We start from the raw sequence: 21,419 nt of genomic DNA, 5'->3' as shown, positions 1-21,419 counted from the left end.
ATATTATATTTACCTAAATAAATACATACATAGTATATATTAAACCAGATAAATATAGATACTAATTATAAAAGAAATTATTAATTATGAAAAAATATAAATATTGCCTGTATTTACGGAAATGGTGATGATTAATTTTTTCCCACTAGACTTAACGTTTTTTTAATATTCAAATTGTGCTATTTTAGGATCGAATCTGACGTAATTAAATTAATGTATAAATAAATATATAGCTTGATTTTTAGCATTCCCTTTTTTATATTTGGACAGTTTTAGCTTATTTTATACAGAAAGTGTTGTCAGGATATGACCATCCGATATCCTGACAACACTGTCTGGAGCAACATCTGCGGCGGCAACATAAGTACAGCAACAGCAACATTGTATGTATACAGTCATATTTGTAGAATCAACAGAGAAGAACATTAAAAACTCTAGCAACAATATTTACAGCTACACCAACAGCACTGTTTACACGATTAATCCCACCAAATACACATTAGCAACATTGCTGTCAAGTAAGTTAGAGTTGAGCTCGTGCTTGTTTTTATAAAATTAGTAATAAATTAATTTTTGGTGGTTTTATTTTACCTTATGGAAACAAAGCATTTGAATTAAACTAAAACTTTAAAGTCCTTTTTTACCATAACTTATTAAATATAAATCTAGAGAATATTGTTATTGTGAAATTAAAAATTATTATTAATAAAATAATAATTATTAAATTTTCGTAAAAATTCGAACAAGCGTCCATATCTAATGCTGAGCATTGGCAACACCAATAATTACCAGCAACATTTGCAGCAACGAGCAAAGTAAATGGAGCAACAACAAACAGCAGCAGCAGCAGCAGCAGCAACATGTGCTGCAGCAGCAACAACTGAATCAGTGTTCTCCCCTGCTCTCTCGCACCATTTTCCCCGGCTAAAACGTTACCGTTACATTTCTATACGAAAGCTTTTCGTGTTTCGTCCTTCGGTCATTGCCATCTCTCTTCCACTTTCACACTACACACACATACATACGTATAAGCGCACAATACGGGTTAACTATATAAGATAAATTTCCATAAACTTTATCGAATAAAAATAATATTTATACAAAATAAATTAAAATAAAAAACGTAATTCATTTTAATGTATTTAACAAGTTTAAAAATTTTTGATTAGTTTATTAACAGCAATTAAAAGGTATTTTACTGACACTTTAATATTTATCGGGACACGAATGGCAAAATGTTGGATTCAAGCGTTACCAAATTCTATTTAAATAATAAATAATTTATATTCACATACTCACGTTGAAAAAACCTTTAATTGACAGGCCTTCTAATTTACATGATATTATTGCGTGTTTCTGAAAGTTAATATTATGATATAAGATTTGTATATCATATCTAATAATGGATGTATTCTATATTATACTGAATATTTAATAGCGATCACTATATTTGTGAGCGCTGGTGTTCCTCTGTAGTAGGTATGTACGTAGGTGAATCGTTCACGCTGGCAGTTTGCTGACGTCGCAAAATCCAGCCACAAGCAACAGGACATCCCCCCATCCACTCACCCTGCACAAAACCCAGCTCCAGTTCCAAGTACACCCACCCTTCAAACACACGCACACCAAGTCTGGCCCAAATTTTGGCTAAGAACATTTCGGAATAATTCGTGGCCCGCTGTTGCTTCGCATTGAGACTGCGCACTGGCCAGGTAGTCCGTAACCCTCAGCCCTTGGCCACCACTCCCAAAATAAATAAAAAAAAAAAACTCAAGGCCCAAACCCCGAGACCCCATAACCCTGCTTCGAAAAACACCCCCCGTTGGAGCCATTAGAGCGCTTAACATAACCTGCACACTGTGAATTTGTGTGTACCGAAATATTTTCAATTACGGTCTCAGGTGGGAGCCGAATGCCAGTGTTGGCTAAGATGAACGGAATTCCTTTAACCAATTTGTGGGCTCCCCACTGAGCAGGGCAAAATATTTTCAAGATCCCAAAAATGATGGCAGTCTGTTTAAAGGGCTCTTGGTTTAGTAAATAATAAAATAAGTAAAAATTGAAGAAATAAATACATGAATGGGTAAATAATTGAGCGATGGAATAAAAAAAAAAAATTATAAATAATAAAAATAAATAAATAAACTGTAAAGTCCTACGTATACCAATTAATATAAAAATGTTGAAAACTAATAAATAAAATAAGTAAGTAAAGAAGCAGTAAAAACATTAATATAAAAACAACTATAAATAGATAAATAGAAAAATAAAGAAAATAGTAAAGGTAAATTAATTAATAAATATAAGTAAATAAATAAATAAATAATAATTTAAAATCAAAAATACAAGAAAGAAAATTAACTTTGGGTAAGCAATTGAAATATAGGATCGAATCGGATATGGATCATAACTAAGCTTAAGTTATTCGGATTTTTAAAATCAATAATTTTAAAATCAAATTTAAAAAAACTCATAAATAAGCCCAAAAAGCATTTAATTTAATTTAATTCCGAATAATTCTCCTGTGCTAGTGATTATTAGGTTATTAAATCTGCATACTCTATAGAAAATGGAAAACATTAGAACTGGATATAATTTGGGAAGTCTAAAACAACGCAAGAGAAAGATGCAAGATAAAATAATAAATTCTTATAAAAGTGATTAGTAATTAATTTAACTTTGCGGAGGAAACCTACATACATAGCTTCGTAATAGAAAGGATTATTAGTTAATTAAATATTAAAATTCATGTGGCTTTCTTGTAAACATTTTACATAATTTCGTTTTATTTTGTTATTCTCTTTATGGTTTTTGTTTTTTGGTAAATTATACATTGACGTTTCGTTTTATTTTATTTTTTTGTGTAATTTGTATTATTATTATTTTATTTCTTTTTTTTATATTTTTTGTGGTTTGCTGCTAATTCTCTGGTCTGTGAGATGTCGCTTGGAACATAGGTTATCCGTAATATGTATGCGTATGCTATATATGTGGTTACAATTGTGGGTTATGTAATATTCTATATGCTCGGGCTCTATATAGGTGGCATCTCTACACAGACGCATATATAAATATATATATGTGTGTATATATGTAATACATATATATTATGTATGTAGCTTAGCTTGAATACGATACAATATAATATAACGATGTATTTCGTTTTGGTTTTTTTCTTTGTTTATATTTTTTATTTGTTTTTGTTTTCATTCTGGTGGATCAGTAGATCTTTTTGTCGAATATGTGTATCAAAAGTGTGGCTAAAATTTCGCTTGGACTCTACCGACTTTCAGTTTTAGCATTTCTTTTTCGGCAAGTGTAAAATATATCTTTTCTCTCTCTGTCTGTTGCCTGTCGCCATCTCCCTCTCGTTCGTTATTTGTGTATATATATATATATTTTTTTTAGCGCTTACAAAAATATCCAATATTCAAAGAAGCAACAAGAAATCACATTAAGTTTTTTTTTGTTTTTAGTTTTTTTGCTGTTTGTTCTATACACAAAAAGCGTGCTACTTGCTTTAACTTAGATTTCACACAAAGTGCTTGCTCTATAGTTTCATATAAGTTGTTTATACATACATACATATATATACATATTATATATAATGTAAATATATGTATATATAAATATATATGTTAGCCCAGTGAAGGGATTTTTGGTGCGCCAGCACTTACCAAAAATAAAAAACAACAAGGATTCTGTTTCCTTAACAGATTCGATTCGATTCGATTCGATTCGATTAGAAACAAAGTATTTAGCCTGAGAGTTCATAGCAAAACAAATAGCAACAAATCAGGCTTGATTGTAACAAATACACGGTTAACACATTCTGTTTTTCTATATGCTTGTATAGTTAATATATCTATAAATATTGGCTTAATATTCTTTTGTATATTGTACATGCATTTATGTATATAATTCCATTTTCATAACTTAATACAACTCATCTTAACTGCCTGCCTCAACAATATATATAAATTTTTGTTTTATTTTAATTTGTTTAATGGAATTAACTGCACCGCTTGCAGCTAATAAAAAATAAAAGAAAACAAGGGATAACATAACCATGACCAAGCAAACAATAGCAATTCAATATCTTTCAATATACATATGTATATATTGTTTGTGTATATATCTGATTATTTGCCAGATCGATAACATAACAGTAACAACAATTGGCCGCTATCAGCAGCCACACAGCATTGCCCCATATATATATATATATATATATGATATCTAATACAATATCCCCAAATATCCATTGTTCACTCGAATATACAAAACGTATAAATATGCAACTGCCTCTACACATGTACATATATGCATGTCTGCCAGTGTCTCTATATAATATTACCAGTATATATGTATATGCATGTATATTGTATAAGTATAAATAGTTTATCATTTACGTTGTTCGATTTCCACTTGATTTTCGATATTCCTTGCCTTCTTCTGTATTTAGTTTTCTTTTTTTTCAGGTCACTACAATTTCCTTAATTTCCTTAGTTTCTCTAAAATGTTCATTAAACACATTTGTCGCCTTCGAAGCGATTCCCAGCCGTTTTCCAAATACAATACAAAAAAAACCATTAAGGATTGCGGGAAACATCCCAAAAAACCTCAGCGAGGGCCTTCAGCCTAATTGCAATCTCTACGGGTGCGCAGGTAAGTAAAGTTATTGTAATGTTATGTTGGGGCTATGCTATATGCTTCTATGCTATATGCTGCATGTATATGTTATATATGTCATGTATGGTATATATGTATCTATAAGCGCTTGCTAGCCAACAACTCTACGATGCTACATCTATAAATCTATGATCTAAGTGCTGGGCTACTTTAGTACATCGCAGGCTCAATACTGATCAGGGGGAAGTATGGTCGCGAACTGAGGAATCCAGGAACTGGAAATGGATGACTGACTGACACGGATGGACTTTACTTATTCTCGATGATGGTCTGCAGCTGAAGGACCAGACTCCGGGAGAGCTGCAGGATCGATTGGGCATTGTGACGTTCAGCCATTTCTGTAAATAAAAGAATAAATATATTAACAAGATATATATCAAGGTACAACTGCCCGAACTCCTCTAGAACTTAAGATACAGGATACTTTCTTAAATTCATTCACAACCATGAAAAGACTTTGTTTCATACCATTAAAAAACTTGATGACATCGGTAAAGTCCATGCTGTTCGAAAGGATAATGTCACGATAGGTCTCCAGGAGAGCCAGCGCCAGGAAGAGGACAAAGTGACCAGAGGCTATGTGCTTGGCCGCCCAGATCACCTCCCAGGTGGCAAAGACATCGTCATAGACCAGCTCCCGCTTAAAGTCCAGCAAAAACCAGCGATAGCAGAAGTAGAAATGCGTATAGTCCCCATTCGAGTCCATCAGATCGTACATCTCCGAGTCGAGGATTTGGATGAGGGATCTGTATATACAAATCTCAATTAATATCGAAGATAATAACCCTATAATTCCGATATCTCTCACCTCATGTTGGCAAAATGCATATCCATTGCCCCTCCGCTGGGGAAGTTCTCGATCATGCGCTCCATGAGCTTGCAGAAACAGCTGTAGCTTAGTGACTCGTCGTCGAAGATGACCAGGAGTGGAGCCACCAGATCACACATGCCCTGCATGTAACCCACATCCAAATGCTCCCACACATACGTGGAGATCACGTTGCGCAGCTTGTCCAGGTTCTCATTGGCAAAGTACCAATAGTTCCTGTCACAGCGCTGCACATCCTTCTCGATCCGATGCAGATTCAGACCAAACTGCTCGAGCAACTCCACGCTGTAGACGCCACCATTGGAACTGGCTGGGGATACGCAGGCGGATTTGGGTTCCTGCAGGGCGTCCAATGAAGCCACCACCGTGATGTCTTCATTGAGGGGCGACATTAGGCTGGTCTTGCGCGAGGTAAACTCCTCGGTGGGATCGTCGTCCAGGGCATCTAACGAGGCCGCTTCTGTGATGATAACCGAAGTACCCGGTTGCGAGTGCTCCTCATCCTGCTCTGGCTCCTGCTCCTGCTCTTGCTCCTGCTCCTGCTCATCCAACCTCACATCGTCGGCGCTGTGAAACTTGCTCAGCTGTCCCAGCGGTTCCTCCTCCTCCAGCTTGGCCTCGGCCATGTCAACAAACTCATTGCCCACCGTCTCATAGCTGCTGGTGGAGGGCGAGCTCTTGATGCTCAACATCAAGATGTTACCGCTACCGTCCAGGCTCAGGCCAAACTCGTTCTCGGTCTCGGAATCGGCGAAGCAGTTCTCCTGGAGACGCAACGGTTCCATGTTGTCGATATTCTGGAACTCGAGAACCAGCTGCTCACTAAGCTGAGGTATAACCCGTTCACCCAGATCGTCCTCTGCCAGATCTGGAGCCACATCCTCTTTTGGCTCTTGCTCCTCCGCTTCCCTGGCCATTTCAGGCTCATCGAATAGATCACCCGGATCGGATATATCGGAGAAGTCATTGTCATCAAACACATCGTTCTCTCCCTCATCCAAAGCCAAGTGATCCGCCTCTCCATCGCCATTCCTCTGTTGTCGCTCCAGCTCCAACTGGCGAGTGCCATTCGTGAGCTTCTCGTGGTTATTGAGGCCATTGGAGTTGGGATTAGCGTTTGCTGCCAGACGAGCCTGCTCGGCACTGAGCCTGGCCACCGCCAAGGCGGTCTTCTCCTTCTCCCGCTGACGAACAATGGCTTCCACCGCCAGCCATTCGCTCATCGTGGTCTCGTAGTAGTGCTTGCAAGTCTCATCCTGCTTTCGTCGCTCCTCCGGCGTGGATCCAAAGGCATAGTGGCCCAGCAGATAGGGCCACACATCCTTGCGAAGATCGGGTTGAACGCCACCAAAGTAAACCAGACGATACAGCTCCAGTTCGCCGGATACAACGCCATCCTCATGCATTGCCAGCCACTTGTCGCGGGTTAAACCCTCCTCGTCGGCAGCCACTTAAGGGGAAAAGAACCAGAATCAGAATAAGTTTCCTAGGAGAGATAGAGAGGAACTCACAGTCCGGCATTATGCGACCATTGACCAGGCCGGAGAGATGCGTCCGCACTGTGGAGAGATGCCGGCAATAGGCCAGCCAGCCATAGAAGGCCCTGGAGATGATCTGACGTCGCATTGTGGAGCAAACCAGCTCGATGCTGGTACTCTGGCTGGCCTGGATCAGGGGTGTCTCGCAGCTGCTCTGGTCAATCGAGAGGCTCTTGCTGGAGCAATCACTACTACCAGTGGTGGAGCAGCTGCCCAGGTGCTTTCTCCTAGGACTTGACCGGCCCAGCTCCAGGATGGGATGGGTGGCCACTGGAAATGGATATTTTAAAACAAAAAAATCAATGATAATGATAGTCCTCAAGCTTAGGTCTACTTACGAAACTCCTCGTGCTGGCACTTGCTGACCACGCGGAAGACATAATCGATGGGCATCTCATCGGCGGTGGAGCCCGCCTCCATAACCGAGGGCAGGATGTGCCGTCGCACGCTCTTGGGCCATGGAAAGAGTTTCCCGATGCCCCGTTGCGACCACAGCGGCGGATCAAGCTGACCATGCGGCAAAAGACCCGTCTCCAGGCAGCTAAGGAAGGCCTGCAGATGACCGCCTTCGGGAAAATGGATCGGTGGACGCTGAACACCGTCCTGACCGACGAGAATGATGGTGCCACCGGTGTCACCACCACGATTCTGATGGCAATGGACATACACGATCTCATCCACGTTGATGTTCAGGGCATAGCCCCAGTAAAAGCTCTTGTCACCGCCATCGGCATCGTTGTAGCCGTTCATCAACTGATTGGGCGTCCACTTGATGGTAAGTGACTGAACGCTCTGGTGCAGACTTAGATATCCGGGCATCGGCTCCGACACTTCCTTGGGCAGGACCAGGACATTATTCTTGCCATAGAGCAGGGTGGTGCGCGAATTCTGATGCAATGATTCCACATAATCCTTGGCCACGCTCGCCGGCGAGCTGGCCTTAAAGCTGCCGCTGCTCGTATCCTCGGAGCTGGTGTGCAGGCTGCGCTTGAAGTTGATGATGGGCCGGTGGGTGGTGGGCGGTGTCCGGTTCCCGGAGCTGATCCTGTGACGTTGCACCTGCCAAAGGGAATCAGAGATTAAAATCAAAGGGACAACACCTGCAATGTAAACTTACCAACTCATCGGCACAGGGATCGGACCAGTAATGGTCGGCAGTCTTGGCCCGGGTAAACTCCAGGGCGCAGGGACCAACCAGCAGGGAACTTAGGATAGAGCCATAGTCCGGATCGGCAACCAGGGCCTCGCGATCGTAGTAGCTACTGGCATTGCCCACCAAATGCTCTATGATCTTGGCCAGCCGCTTCTCGTAGAGGGCCAGTCGTATCCAAAGGTATTTGCCTAGCGGTGCTATGTTCCCGACACCACCGCCGCCGGCGCCGCCATTGGAAACCGTATTGATGGTGGTCACCGAGCTGCTGCTCCCACTGCCCTTGCTCAGCAGCTTCGGTTTGATTATACTGTCACTGCTGGAGGACGAACGCTTGCCGCTCACCGCATGACTCTCCTGGGCAAGCTCCAGTTCCAGCAGTCGCCGGCTTACATAGTCTGCCTCCGGACAGATTTTCGCTATCTTCTGGATCAGTGCCGTTGTGGATGAGGTCTTGAAGAGGCCCAAGGCACGTCGCCGAAGGCCATGACTCAGGCAGGCTTCCACGGCACCGCAGAGCGAGGTTACCGAACTGCTCTCCTCGTGCACATACTTCTTGGTCACTGCCTCCTCCATCAGCTGTTTCACCTCCTTCTTTACGCTGGCTATTAGCCGCTCCTTTAGCTCACTCTCCGCTAAAAGGAATAAAAGCGAAAAGGATATCAGTACACTGAGATAAATGGAAATTAAATATATATGACTTGGAAGGGAACTTGACTTAATTGGTTTATTACTTATTTGCCTTTAGTGTGGTTATTGATAATCCCTGGCTCCACTCCCTGGGCCACTCCCCAAGGAGTCCTCGCAAAGGAGCCCCAATAAGTATGCTTTGATTGATTGCACATGCCGCAGTGCCTCCGCTCTCCCGCCTCGTCTGGGATTTTCTGTATTTATTTTGTATTTCTTCCCTTTCCTTCTGCCCGTTCAGACCGACGTCAATCATTTTGTCATCGCTGTCAATTTTTGTCCTGTTTGCTCCCGTGCACAAAAGCGCCCCACCACTACACGCATACATATATGTATATGTATATGTATACAGCCATATAAAAGCGAGTTTGTTGCGTTTGTGTGCGCGGGTATACGGTGCGTATACGTACTATAAAAAAGTTTTTTAATCAACGATGCAAACAGGAAATTGAGTTGCCTGTCTATCGAAAGTTGTCAGCAGTTAAAAGGTCTCGGTCTATGGCAAGGACACAACAAAGTGTAACTATTTAACACATTTTCTTTAAGGCAATATGATAAACTAACTACGAAAAGAGTTGAATTTAAATCAATTTACAGAATTTAATATAATTTATTTCTTTTTTATATATTTTACTACTTCTTTACTACTACTACTTTACTATATTTCATTGTTATTATTATAAATACAAGGACATCTGTATATTTTGGCTAACATGTATGTATGCCTTGGCATTGTTCTATGTACAAAATATGCTAATCGGATAAAGGGACCACGAACTGGAAAGGGTCTAAGAAGGAGACAGAGGAGCGGCGCTCTTCTAATTAGAATGGAAATAAAGGATTTACGCTGCTACGTGACATGGGCCGCCAATGTCCTGGACAAGGACTCGGGACTTGTGGCAAGAACATAAACAAAATCGATAAGGGAAATTGCAACAGTGTTCCAATTACAAAAGCATTTAATTTACCAAAAATTTTTTTTTTCTTAAAAATTCGCAAAAATTTTCCTTTGTCAAATGTAGTTTTTTTTAATTAAATATTTTACGAATTGAATATGTTATTTAATTTATTTATTTAATTTACTTCTCGCTTTATTCCAGGAAATTGCAATGAAATTATTATTTATTCAGGTTTTTTTTTCCAAATTCAGTTCTACGTATAAATGATATTTTAATCAGATTAAGAAAATATTACTCATACGATATTACTTATACGCCACTTTAGCCTCATGGATTTTTCTTTTTATTCTAACTTCTTTAAATTCTTGTTAAATATGTCAACCTAATGAACAAAAATATTAACATTAACATTTTATAAAGAAAAATGAAATTAAATTTATTAATTTAAAACTATTTATCAAAACCAATATTAATTTTTTGCACAAATATATCGCAAAATATCAATTTATAGATGAAACTTCGCGACAAATTTCTTAAAATTATTTATAAATACATTTAATAATAAATTTACATTTAATTCAATTTCGTCTAGAACTAAGTTTGTTCTCTTGATTTGGATAAAAAAATTTCCCAACATTCTTTTTTAAGGATAAAATAGTGCTACAGAGAATTTATGAATAATTTTTTGCAATTTCAGTTATGTTTAGTTTTTCAGAAATTTAAAAATCCACAGTGCGTATGAGTGATATTTTTATCTTAGTACAAAATATTACTCATACGCAATGTTACCTCTATGGACTCTTAAATTTCTGAAAAAAAAACGGAACATTTTTTTGTAATTTAATTTTTTACGTAATTAAATATATCTTCAAAATTTGTTATTTAAATAAATAGAATTGGGAGCTATAATTAATGAACTGCTGCATACATAGTATTCGTAACGAAAACTATTTAACGGTACTCCCAAAAATGTATTAAAATACAGCTATAAAGACTACTCTCAGAAATAAAAACGAAAGAGTTAATACGCATGATAATTAAATAAAATTAGAAATTTGTCAAAGACATCTTGAAATTCACTTATTACTCCAATTTAAATTAATTAGTATTTCTAATTTTCTTCCTCTCTGAATTCTTTGTAAAGTATTAAACTGATTGATGGAATTGAAGGAAAACTTTGTTTTATATTGGAAAAAGAAGTATAATCCATTTTCCGATTACAACTTACAGAACTGAAACGGCAGAAACCACATTTCTATGTGTGTGTGTGTTATGGAGAGGTGAAGCGCATTCGAGCACATCGGCACATGTACTAAGTTGTTTATTTTCAATTCTCAATGCAATTTGCGATTGCCGGCGAGTCAGGAGTGGAAAAACATTTCAATAAACAAGAAGAAACTAGGAGCGACGGGCACATGCACATGCACATGCACATGTGATTATGCGGTGGCAGGCACAGGCACTGTTACAACCTCAACCACAACCACAACCACAACCACAGTCACGGGCACTCGCAGTGTGCCTGCCTGTGCTGTAACCTTGACTCGATGCTAAAAAACTTCCTTGAATTATAACCTACAACAACGGGTGGCAGCAGCAGCAGCAGCAGTAGCAGCAGCAGCGGAAGCGAGACGGAGCGAGGGAGTGACACCTGCGACGCTACCAATACAGGCGCACGTACACGTCGCACACTTGACCCTGAACAACATAAAACAGCTGATGACAGGGCAACAGAAAAATGAAACGCAATGCGAATGGAGCGAAAGAAACGAGAGAGAGAGGCAAACGAAGCAAGACGAGAAGAGCGAGAGCTGGAGGCCTGGACTGAGTGAGAACAAGTGAGATGGCAAATGGGACGATGAAAGGCAATGCCTCTCTCTCGCAGAGCAGGATGGATGGCAGTGTGTGCGAGTGCATGGGGTGCTCCTTTAATTTGCTGCCAGCAACAGAACACACAGCAACAACAACAACAACAACAACAAACAGCAGCAGCAGCAGTAACGGTGCTAAGCTGTGCTGAGCACCAAGAGAACGGTGAAAGGAGAACAGAGGAGAATCCCCCATACACAGCATTAAATCCCCTGCCATGGCAGCCATATTGTAAATGGAAGCGGTGCCCAAACATATGTTTGTTACCCAACAAAAAAGGGCGCAACACATACAGCATACAGCATTCACTAACGCACATGCACACACGCACACATGTGCGAATTTTTTTCCCGCGTACGAGGATGTATGTGTGTGCACAGGAAAAAGCCAACGGTAAATAGAAGCCATCTTGCAGTGCATTTTCATAGGATCTACACATTTCTTGGCCATAAACTAATCAAAAATATATATACTTTATACAAATTTCAACATTTACTTGTAAAAAATAAATAAACCTTTTTTCTAATCAAAACAAAAACAATTATTTCATCTAGAATACAATTTGTTCTCTGGATTTAGATCCAAAATTGTTAACAACATCATTTTTTAAGGATTTACTAGTGCTACAGAGAATTCATTTATATATTTTAGTTAATTTGGGTAAGTGAATTTTTAGTTTTTTTGAGAAATTTAAGGGTCCACAGTGCGTATGAGTGATATTTTAATCTTAGTACAAAATATTACTCATACGCAATGTTACCTCTATGGATTTTTAAATTTTTGAAGAAACTAAAAATTTTGTTTAAATTTATGGACAACAACCTTATACAAAATGTAATAATATTTATAATTTATAATATATCTTAAGATTTTATTATTAAAAAAAAGATAATTCGGAGCTAAAGTGCAGATAGAATTCGTTTTATAACTACGTATTTGAAAAATAACTTTAAAATATCAACAAAAACTATTTAAACGGTTAGTATACCCCCAAAAATGATAAAAATACAGCTACAAATATAAAGACTTTTCTCAGAAAAGAAAACCAAAGAGTTAAGGTGCATGATAGTTAAATAAAATTAAAAATTCCATCAAAGAAGCGAGCAACAATTAATCTAATGACAGCAATCGCATAAATTTTTAAGCAGTGCCCGATGCAAGGCAGAGTATCTGAGAAGCCAAAGGAACGGCGCTGTAAGGTAAATGGAGAAGGAAAAGGACACGGGCCCGAGTCCGGAACAGGAACAGGAACAGGACATTGTGCGCGCTTCTCTGATTACTTTAATTGCCAGGCAATTTGATGAATTTCAAATGAGGGGCCAGTCGCTGACGGGGGGGGCGTAACGCGGCGTAATCGCATCGGAATACGCAAGAATACGTTAAAATACGGCTGCGATAATGCAATTACCGGCTACGTCCGGCATTACTATGTATTTAAGATGTAAGTATATTTGCACGAATGAGGTGAGCAGGAATGTAAGCAAACGGACAAGCGGCAGGAAGACAAAAAAGAAAAAGGAAAATTAATGCCAAACCTGACCTATTGGCCGTGAACTTTTGCATTTGCCACGGCCAGGGTAATTCAGGGTAATTCCACTTAATTGGACGCGTGTGTGGGTAAAAAAAGATGCCATGCAATCGATGCCAATTAGAGCGGCATTACCTGGGCTCACTCTCCCTCACTTTTTTTTCTCAGTGCCTCTGCACCTAACTGTAAGCTGCTGCTGCTGCTGCAACTGCCAACACACCGAGCTTTTCCCGATTTCACTCCCCTAATTAATGGCCCACGCACACTCTCGCCCTTGCAATTCGCAATAAATCATGGCATGTCCATGGCACTCGCAAACGCATTACCAGGAAAGCGCAAATGAATGCACTCTACTTGTGTCAATTTTAATTGGATTAAAATCAATATTAAATCAGTAACATAGTAGTTAGTGTTCGTGGAAATCTCTGGTAATGCAAATGCATCAGTGAAGGTGTGGAAATGCATGCTATTGTATTGCATAGTTTCTTTAATGTATTTTCTACTAATAATTTAATGCAATATATTAATTAATTTAAGCTATAGAGAGAGTTCATAAGAAAAATATCTATACTAACTTCAATTAAAGTGAATTTTTGTATTGAAAAATATATTAAATAAAATCGTATTATTTAAAAATCCATAAAACCAACATTTCGTATGAGTTATTTTTTGTGCTTTGAGAAAAAAAAGTAATAAATTTCCTGAATCACTTATAAAACATAATAATAATATATTTATATATATATTTTTTAATTTGAAAATCCATAGAACAAACATTGCGTATGAGTAATATTTTTTACCATAATAAAAAATATCACTCAAACGTAAAACTGAATTTGACAACAAATTTTTTTTTATAAATTTCGTGTTTCAATTGTAACCGTAATTAAAGCGCAATTTAAAGCTTAATAATAATTATATATTTTTATTTAAAAATGCATAGAACCAGCATTGCGTATGAGTAATATTTTGTGCTATGATTAAAATATCACTCATACGCACTGTGAAAACTAATCATACGTGTAACTGAATTTGCTCAAAAAAAGTTAATAAACTCTCTGTTCCATTTGTTTATTCCTAAATAAGGAAACTTCTCAGAATTCTTGATAAAAATTTAGAGAAAAAGTGTACTAGATGAAATAATTGTTTTCTTTATGATTAAAATTCTTATGTTAAGTTTATGGCCAAGAAATGCTTAGATTTCTTTGCAAAATGGTCTTTAACATACATATTTACCTATGTATATATATATGTATATTTATATATACTTTGTGAATAAATCAACAAAACTATTTAGCTCTTCAGAGTTACCTTCATGAAATATGGCCACTCACGATAATTTGATTACAAAATTGTATTCGTAAAGTTCGAATTAAAGGAGCTGGACTTAATATATACATATGTACATCAATATGTACACGTCCGAGGTTGTGTATACACAAATCCATGGGATTGTTCCCCATGTTCCATCCAGTAAATTGCAACCCCCTGCGAATTTTTCGCACCCGGATTCATCGAAAAAAGGTTTCGGTTGCCTAAAGTTTTGATAGACAGTAAGCAACCGCTAAATCAATATGAATTATTTAAATACGTATTATTTAATTACATTGATTAACCTAAAAGAATGAGTGAGATTAAATTAATTCAAGAGGTTTTCCAAGAACTTAAATCGATGTTTATTTATTTTTTGGAGTAATCGTAAAGAACATAAAAGACAAAAGTTGGAGATCGAAAATTAGTACCTAAGTTGGCAAATAATATTGATATATCGATACTTTGATATTTTAGGCATAAGTCGATACATAATTCAATATTTAAACATGGTTTTTACGATAAATAAAAACAAGAGATAAATAAAATATAATTGTTTCGATATTTCTCGATAATATAAACATTTCAAATTTAAATACGATTGTGTTTAATTATTTAAAAATTCTATTAATCAAAGGTAAAGATATTTTTAATTTAATTTCATGTTGATCGAAATATTTTCATTTATGCATTCCTAAATCTGTAATTAGTTTTACTACAATTACATATAGTTCGATATTTTTCATACTTGGATATAACAATCAATATTGAATGAATTAAATTCAATTTATTTAAATTTCTAAATATACATAAATATTTTAATACAACGCTTTTATATCGTTTATGATTTTTCTCTCATATTTTTTTATTTATTGAATGACCACTGTAGCCGAATATCTTTTTTGCCTGCTTTTGCTCTCAAAAAATAGGGACGCGAAATCATTTTCACTTTCGCACCTTCTACGCATCAACGCCAATAACAACAACAAATCACACACACACACACACACACACACAAGTGGCTACATTAGTGTGTATGTGTTTGATATGTAATTGGTATTTGCCACTCCTGCTGTTTTTGTTCTTGTATTCGCCATATATTCGGCTGTTTGTTGTTGTTTTTATTTATTTTGTTTTGTTTTTGTTTTGAGGGGAATAAAGAGGAAAAGGCAAGGACCGAGTACTCACCGCTGCTGACGTCGCCTGTGGCGTTGGCAGCGCTGCCGGCGCCGCCGCCACTGAAACTGTGTAACATATTCATCTGTATTGGTGGATGATGGACGCTCCTGTCCTGCTCGCTCGCAATGGCCCTTGTCCTTGTTCTTGCTCTTGCTGCCCTGCGTTTGCTCTCTTTCTCACTTCCTCACTCTGTCTGTGTTGTTTCCTTTTGGCTTTTTGTGGTATAATTTTTGGGGCAAGTGTAATTTCCTCTCTTCGCTCTTCTTACTTTTTGTTTTTGCCAGCTGCTTTCTTTTCTTTTCTTCTCCTTTGATTTTTACTTCTTCGGTTTTTCTTGCTTTTTGTTAACAAACAATTGTGGTATCAAAAAATGTCCTTACTAGGTTCGTTGTCTCGTATTTGTGGTGTTTTTATTTCTGTTGTTGCTACATTTTTACTACTACGCACGCACACACGCGACACACACACACACTTATATAAGTCGGAAAATAACAAAGGCAACAATAACAACGAGGGGAGTGTGTGTGTGTGTTTGTTATTTGCAGTCGTAGTTATATTAGTTATTCACATTTTTGCTGCATACTTTTTGGGGGCTTTATCTCTTGCCCTCCTCTCTCTCGCTCTCTCTCTCTCTTTGGCGATTTTGGTGTGCGTGTATCTCTACTGGGTATTTGTTGTCGCAAACGTTTTAATATTATATAGTTACAATTGTAATTTAATTAATTTATTCATTTGATTTAGCTTTAAGCCCTGCTGCGTGCCGACAGTTACTTATTATTATCCTTTCCGCCTTCCATCCAGTGTTGTCAACTCTTCGGGTTGTGGGAAAGCTAAAGCTATAAGCCAAAAAGTTTCGTTGGTAGCTAAAAAATCTAGAGTCGATTTTCTCAATTTCTTCGGATACTACCGTCTGCTCTCGCGTTTCAATTCGGAATGAGTCCACAAGGTCCACAATCCACAAGGCATTGTTGAAGACAGTGTTGGCAACATAGCTTATTTCAGGCAATTAGCTTATTTTAAAGATTGATACTTCTATGAAAAGCTAAGCGTTAAATATATAATTTTTTAATGTTCATTTCGTATATGTGATATGCACGATGTAAAAAATATCGTGGCTTTTATACCCTTGCAGAGGTATTCTAATTTTGGTCAGAAGCTTATTACACTTTCAAGGAATCATTTCCGACCCTATAAATTATATATTTTATTAATCAGCATCAACAGCTAAGTCAATCTAGCAGTCAGATGAAAAAATTAGTTTTTTAATTTTTTTCAAAATTTTATAAGGGGTTACATTTAAATTATTTATTTATTTGCTTTAAAAAGTTGACAAAAAATTTAAAATTTGTATATAATAAAAATCAGTATGCAGATTTGAAAACATAATAAAAACCAACAAAGGAAAGCTTTCCAATTGGAAATTAATAAGTTTTTGACTATGTTATGATTTTTTTAAATTTTGATTTTTCGAAATTAGTTTCCATTCCTGTTTTTCGAATGGTTTTAGGTGAATTTTAATTATAATTGAAAACCAATAAACTAATGTTAATGTTAATAATTGCGCAGGATGTGCCATGTTTTGAAAAATGATAAAATAAAATTATAAATATTTCTGAGACAAATACAAATTACAAAAGCAATGAATTTATTTTTAATTAAATGAATTTAAAAGTATGAGTGTAGCTTGTTTTTCAGTCATTTTTTGTTTAATTTTAATTGTATGTAAGCTTATTTTTACTCCGAAACAAACTTGTACTATCGCTCAGCTCCTGGCAACACTGGTGCGCAGGACTCGATCATGAAAGGAAAAAGTGCTGGCCTTGCTGTCTAGATGGCGCTGTAAAAAGTTCAAGAGATCATTGAACTATCCTTGTTGATCGAATCCTTTTTCTATTTGTTTTAGTCTTGTTTGAGGCAAGTTGACAACCAATAGTCCACAATAAATTAATTAAAAATTCATTTAAAAACTTGTAATCTTAAATTTTTTGTTATAATAAGGACATTAAATCAGTAGCTTTGATCTTATATATTAGTAGGAGTTAAGCATCCAACCGCATAATACAAATCCAAATAAAATAATGTTTTATTTTGTTTTGCAATATTTCCTTTATCAGTCCGTCATTAAAGGACATTTCGATTTCATCCCATTGTTATTAAATTACAGATATTATTAATAAATTTAAATGGGGATGTTCTTTTCATTTGATCCTGTTAGAAAAATGAACTATCTCTCCGTTTTTAAAAATTGTTTTTATTGTATATGTTTTTTTTACCTTTTAAAGGCATTGGCAAGAGGTATCCGTTTACATAATGCTTAAGTTTTTTGTGAATGTTTGTTTGAATTATTATCTAAGGCAAGTATATTAAATTTCAAAGAATTCTTTCAAATATATTAAGTAATCATAAAAAGCTTTGAGATTTAACGGGACAGTATATGTATATATTTGTTTGTTTTGTTAAATATATATTTGAATGTATATATTCAAAAATTAATTAATTCTATACATTTTAAGGAATTTACGTATTAAGTTCTGTGTGATGTACAAATTTGAATTATAGGAAAACCATCGTTGTTAATAAGGCTATTAGTTGAGTTCTTTGCCAAAGTAAAGCAAATAAATATGTCAAATATTTACAGCTTTATTTAATTATGGATGGAATAATATGAATTATTTGTGCAATATTTATAACCCTCATATAAAACTACATATTTATGGATGGTAATTACCCGTAGTTATGTGTGTTGTTCACTCCGCCAGGACTACATCACCGCAGGACATGCTCTGCTCCTTACTGTCGGCCTCTTCGTCTGCTTTGGTAACTCTGGTTATATAAATGCCAAATCGCATGCGACCCTTTTGAAGGCGGGAAATTGTGGTCAGTGTCTCCGGGGATCTTTCGCCTGTCCGTTGATTAATACAGATCATATCGCAACGCTGACAGGGACCCTCCACTCGGAAATTAATCTGGCCAATGGTGAGCTCCTGGAAGGAGAGCTCTTCGAATGCCGAGCCTGTGTCAATAATGATATTGGCTCGAAAACGATCCACAGTCTCGTCAAGGTCCTCTTCGAAGCGAAGGGACCGCACAGAGGAACGGTTCACCAGCAAGAACTGAGCTTGATTCACCAGACTCAGCTTCTGCTGATCCTTGGATGAGTTCCTGTAGCCCGATTGCCGGAGTAATCGCAGACCCTCCAGTCCCAGATTTTCACTCAGCCATTGGGCAACGACTTCACCGCAATCCAAGCCATTCACCGGCTCTCGGCACACCTTGCTAACGCACTTGGCCGAGTCGTCCGCCTGGTCCTGCAGTGACAGGGGAACCGATACTGAAGACTCGCCAAAGTGCAGCTCCAGGAGATCCTCGGTAATCACCGGCTTGATCAGGCACAGTTCCGTGCAACGTTTCTGAGTGAGGGCCATGCCATTCATGTCCACAATCATCCACTCCCTGTCGTATTTCAACCCCTGCTCTGTCAGGGGCCACGACTCACCTGACGAACTGATCTTGAAGGCGGCACAGGACTTGACCGGATATATGGCCATTTGTAGGAGCTTTGGTCGCAGCTGCTGGACACGTTGCTTTAAAACCGGTGGCAGTTGGTCCGCCTGCTCCTCGATGAATAGAATCCGCTGGTGTGGCTTAGTGGCCAAATAACTGGAACGCAGCATTTTGAGCAGCTCGTCCACATCCTGACGCGTGGTCATATAGCCAAAAGACACACGCACTGCTCCCGTGGGTTGGCCATCGATAAGATCGTGGTAATCACCGCATATGCGACCAGCTCGTTTGTATATCGCATCCATGGCATCCTCATCTAGGCCCAAATAATATTGGCAAGCTCCGATATTGCAGAAACATCCTGTACGCAGGAGTATACCATGAAGAGCCGCTACGCACGCGATCTCACCAAAGCCCACAAAGGATCCAGAATCGGTGCGCACATTGAAGGCAACGATGCCGCCCTGCCGGCTCTTGTCCTCGTAACCAACTTTGTTGTATAATTGGACGAGGGGCTCGCCATTGGGGTGCTGCAGTTGCTTTAGCTGGTCCTCCAGGTACTTGGCCAAGCCAAAAACGTGCCTGTCAAAGGATTAATACATTTATTTATATATATTATATATATGTTTGATTCAAAACCCACCTGGAGATCCTTTCCATTGTTGTGAAACCTTCCGTTCTGGGCACCAGTCTCTCCAGCGTGCGAAAGCCCTCGAGCAGTCCTACGATTGCAAGAAAAGGCAGTGTGCCGTCCTCGTATCGCTGGTGAAAGGACTCCCTAAGCTGGTTGTCCATGGCATGAGGATACGCATAGTTAATGGTACCGCCACCAAAAAATCGTCGCTTTCCAAAGGCTTCGGCACCCCGCTTGCTCACCAATAGAGCACCCACGCCAGTGGGATAGCCAAAGATCTTGTAGAAACTCAGGCACACGTAATCGGGTTGATATTTCTGTAGATCCAAGGGACTGGTAGCCACAAAGGAAGCCGCATCCAAACAGATATAGTAGTTATTATTATCGATCTCATCCTTCTCCGTCTTAGAAGACCAAATTTGTTTTCCACGTTGGGTAAGGCCGTTTCTCTGGATGTTTCCAATGGTATCCAGTGGGATTTTATAGCCACTAAAATTACACTGGGCAGAGAAGGTCACCAGAGAGTTACCGCTGCCTGTTCTGGGCGATTTTCCATTGCTCAACTGCTTGCCAGATTCACCAGATATTTCCTTTTCAGTCAGCATATATATTCCGTTGGCCTGGACTCTTTCTCGCATGCCCAGAACTGAGGTGTGATTCTCCTGGCAGAAATGAAAGTTACCCGACGAACCGAAGTCGAAATTCTCGGCCACCAGAGACAGCCCAGCGGTGGCATTCGCCGTAAAGATCACATGGTAGTCCTCGGCGGTGGTATTGAAGAACTCCAAGATCCTAAAGCGAGTAACAAAGGAAAGTTTGATGAAGAAACTCCTATAACATATATGCACGTATGCATATTCCCCATGCAAGGGCACTCCAATGACAGTGGACACGGTTGAGCACTCACTTAAATCGCACTTGGTCCACAAAGTCACCGGTGAGGCGGCAGGTGTGCGGATTGCAGATGACATTCTGGCGCAGTTGATCCGCGGCGGCTGTCACCTGGTTCTCCGAATACAAAGTGGTGCCCGCATGATCCAGGTAAATGCTCTTGTTGTCTAAAAGGAACAAAAGATTACCAATTTTGTTATCTGTTTACAATGCGAGTATTTCACCATGATTCCGGTCTTCCTCTTACCCCGCCCCGGCCCTAGCACTTACTGGCCAATCTAGAGAATTCCACATCGATGTTCGATTGCTCCGATTGAGTGAATTCCGGGCGATATGGCGACATGTTTGGAACTATTAAATGCGTGGGGCTGCGCGTCGGGTTTTATTTATTTGAGGCCGGAGCCGGCATGGAAAAATAGTGGCAAATGCGGCGCCATACTCTATCCAAGAAAAATTAATATCAGTTTACAACAGCTGTCGCATTCGTTTGTCAATATTAAGCATTGATACATTTGTTTAGCAATTCTTCGACTTGTTTTTTTTTTAAGGGAATTTTTTGATTCTCTAAATTATATGTTTATATTTGTACAATTTATACTTTTATTTCCAAATAAGGTCTTTATAACTATCTAAGGGTATTTACTAGTCAATATGTCGTTTTTTATTATCTTTTTGATCAGCTGTTCGAAGTAGTGTTGGCTAATGCAC

At 38.3% G+C, this 21,419-nt stretch overlaps 2 protein-coding genes across 3 annotated transcripts; both read right to left on the bottom strand.

Moving 5' to 3' along the window:
• Positions 1-2,755: 2,755 nt before the first annotated feature.
• On the bottom strand, positions 2,756-16,623 carry LOC110175920 (small G protein signaling modulator 1). The gene is made up of 7 exons (XM_020942098.2): positions 15,692-16,623; positions 8,177-8,844; positions 7,398-8,118; positions 7,033-7,329; positions 5,501-6,971; positions 5,161-5,438; positions 2,756-5,030 (listed from the first exon to the last, which is right to left on the bottom strand). Exons 1-7 carry the CDS (start codon positions 15,762-15,764, stop codon positions 4,942-4,944), a joined length of 3,597 nt encoding a protein of 1,198 aa, XP_020797757.2. The 5' UTR covers positions 15,765-16,623; the 3' UTR covers positions 2,756-4,941.
• mal (molybdenum cofactor sulfurase) lies at positions 16,324-21,377 on the bottom strand. 2 transcript variants are annotated; one of them, XM_020942119.2, is made up of 4 exons: positions 20,982-21,377; positions 20,728-20,878; positions 19,830-20,612; positions 16,324-19,768 (listed from the first exon to the last, which is right to left on the bottom strand). In XM_020942119.2, the coding sequence occupies exons 1-4, from the start codon at positions 21,052-21,054 to the stop codon at positions 18,430-18,432; spliced, it is 2,346 nt and encodes a 781-aa protein (XP_020797778.2). In that variant the 5' UTR covers positions 21,055-21,377; the 3' UTR covers positions 16,324-18,429. The 2 variants fall into 2 exon arrangements, with proteins under 2 accessions (XP_020797778.2, XP_086697392.1); XM_086841266.1 differs by having other exon boundaries at positions 20,936-21,165.
• Positions 21,378-21,419: the final 42 nt, after the last annotated feature.

Source organism: Drosophila serrata, unplaced genomic scaffold (genome assembly GCF_035046125.1).
Source record: "Drosophila serrata isolate PLE 108 unplaced genomic scaffold, ASM3504612v1 contig_6, whole genome shotgun sequence".
Lineage (NCBI taxonomy): Eukaryota > Metazoa > Arthropoda > Insecta > Diptera > Drosophilidae > Drosophila > Drosophila serrata.
The sequence above is the reverse complement of the archived record's forward strand: the minus strand, read 5'-3'. Positions and strand labels throughout refer to the sequence as shown.

Bases quoted from the DNA above. Each gene is read 5' to 3' on its own strand.
- LOC110175920 (XM_020942098.2), bottom strand. From the start codon at position 15,764: ATGAATATGTTACACAGTTTCAGTGGCGGCGGCGCCGGCAGCGCTGCC. The intron at 7,330-7,397 runs GTAAGTAGACCT...ATCCATTTCCAG, and splicing joins GTGCCAGCACGAGGAGTTTC to TGGCCACCCATCCCATCCTG. The intron at 5,031-5,160 runs GTATGAAACAAA...TTTTATTTACAG, and splicing joins TGTCATCAAGTTTTTTAATG to AAATGGCTGAACGTCACAAT.
- mal (XM_020942119.2), bottom strand. From the start codon at position 21,054: ATGTCGCCATATCGCCCGGAATTCACTCAATCGGAGCAATCGAACATC. The intron at 20,879-20,981 runs GTAAGTGCTAGG...TGTTCCTTTTAG, and splicing joins GGAATTCTCTAGATTGGCCA to ACAACAAGAGCATTTACCTG. The intron at 19,769-19,829 runs GTGGGTTTTGAA...ATCCTTTGACAG, and splicing joins ACAATGGAAAGGATCTCCAG to GCACGTTTTTGGCTTGGCCA.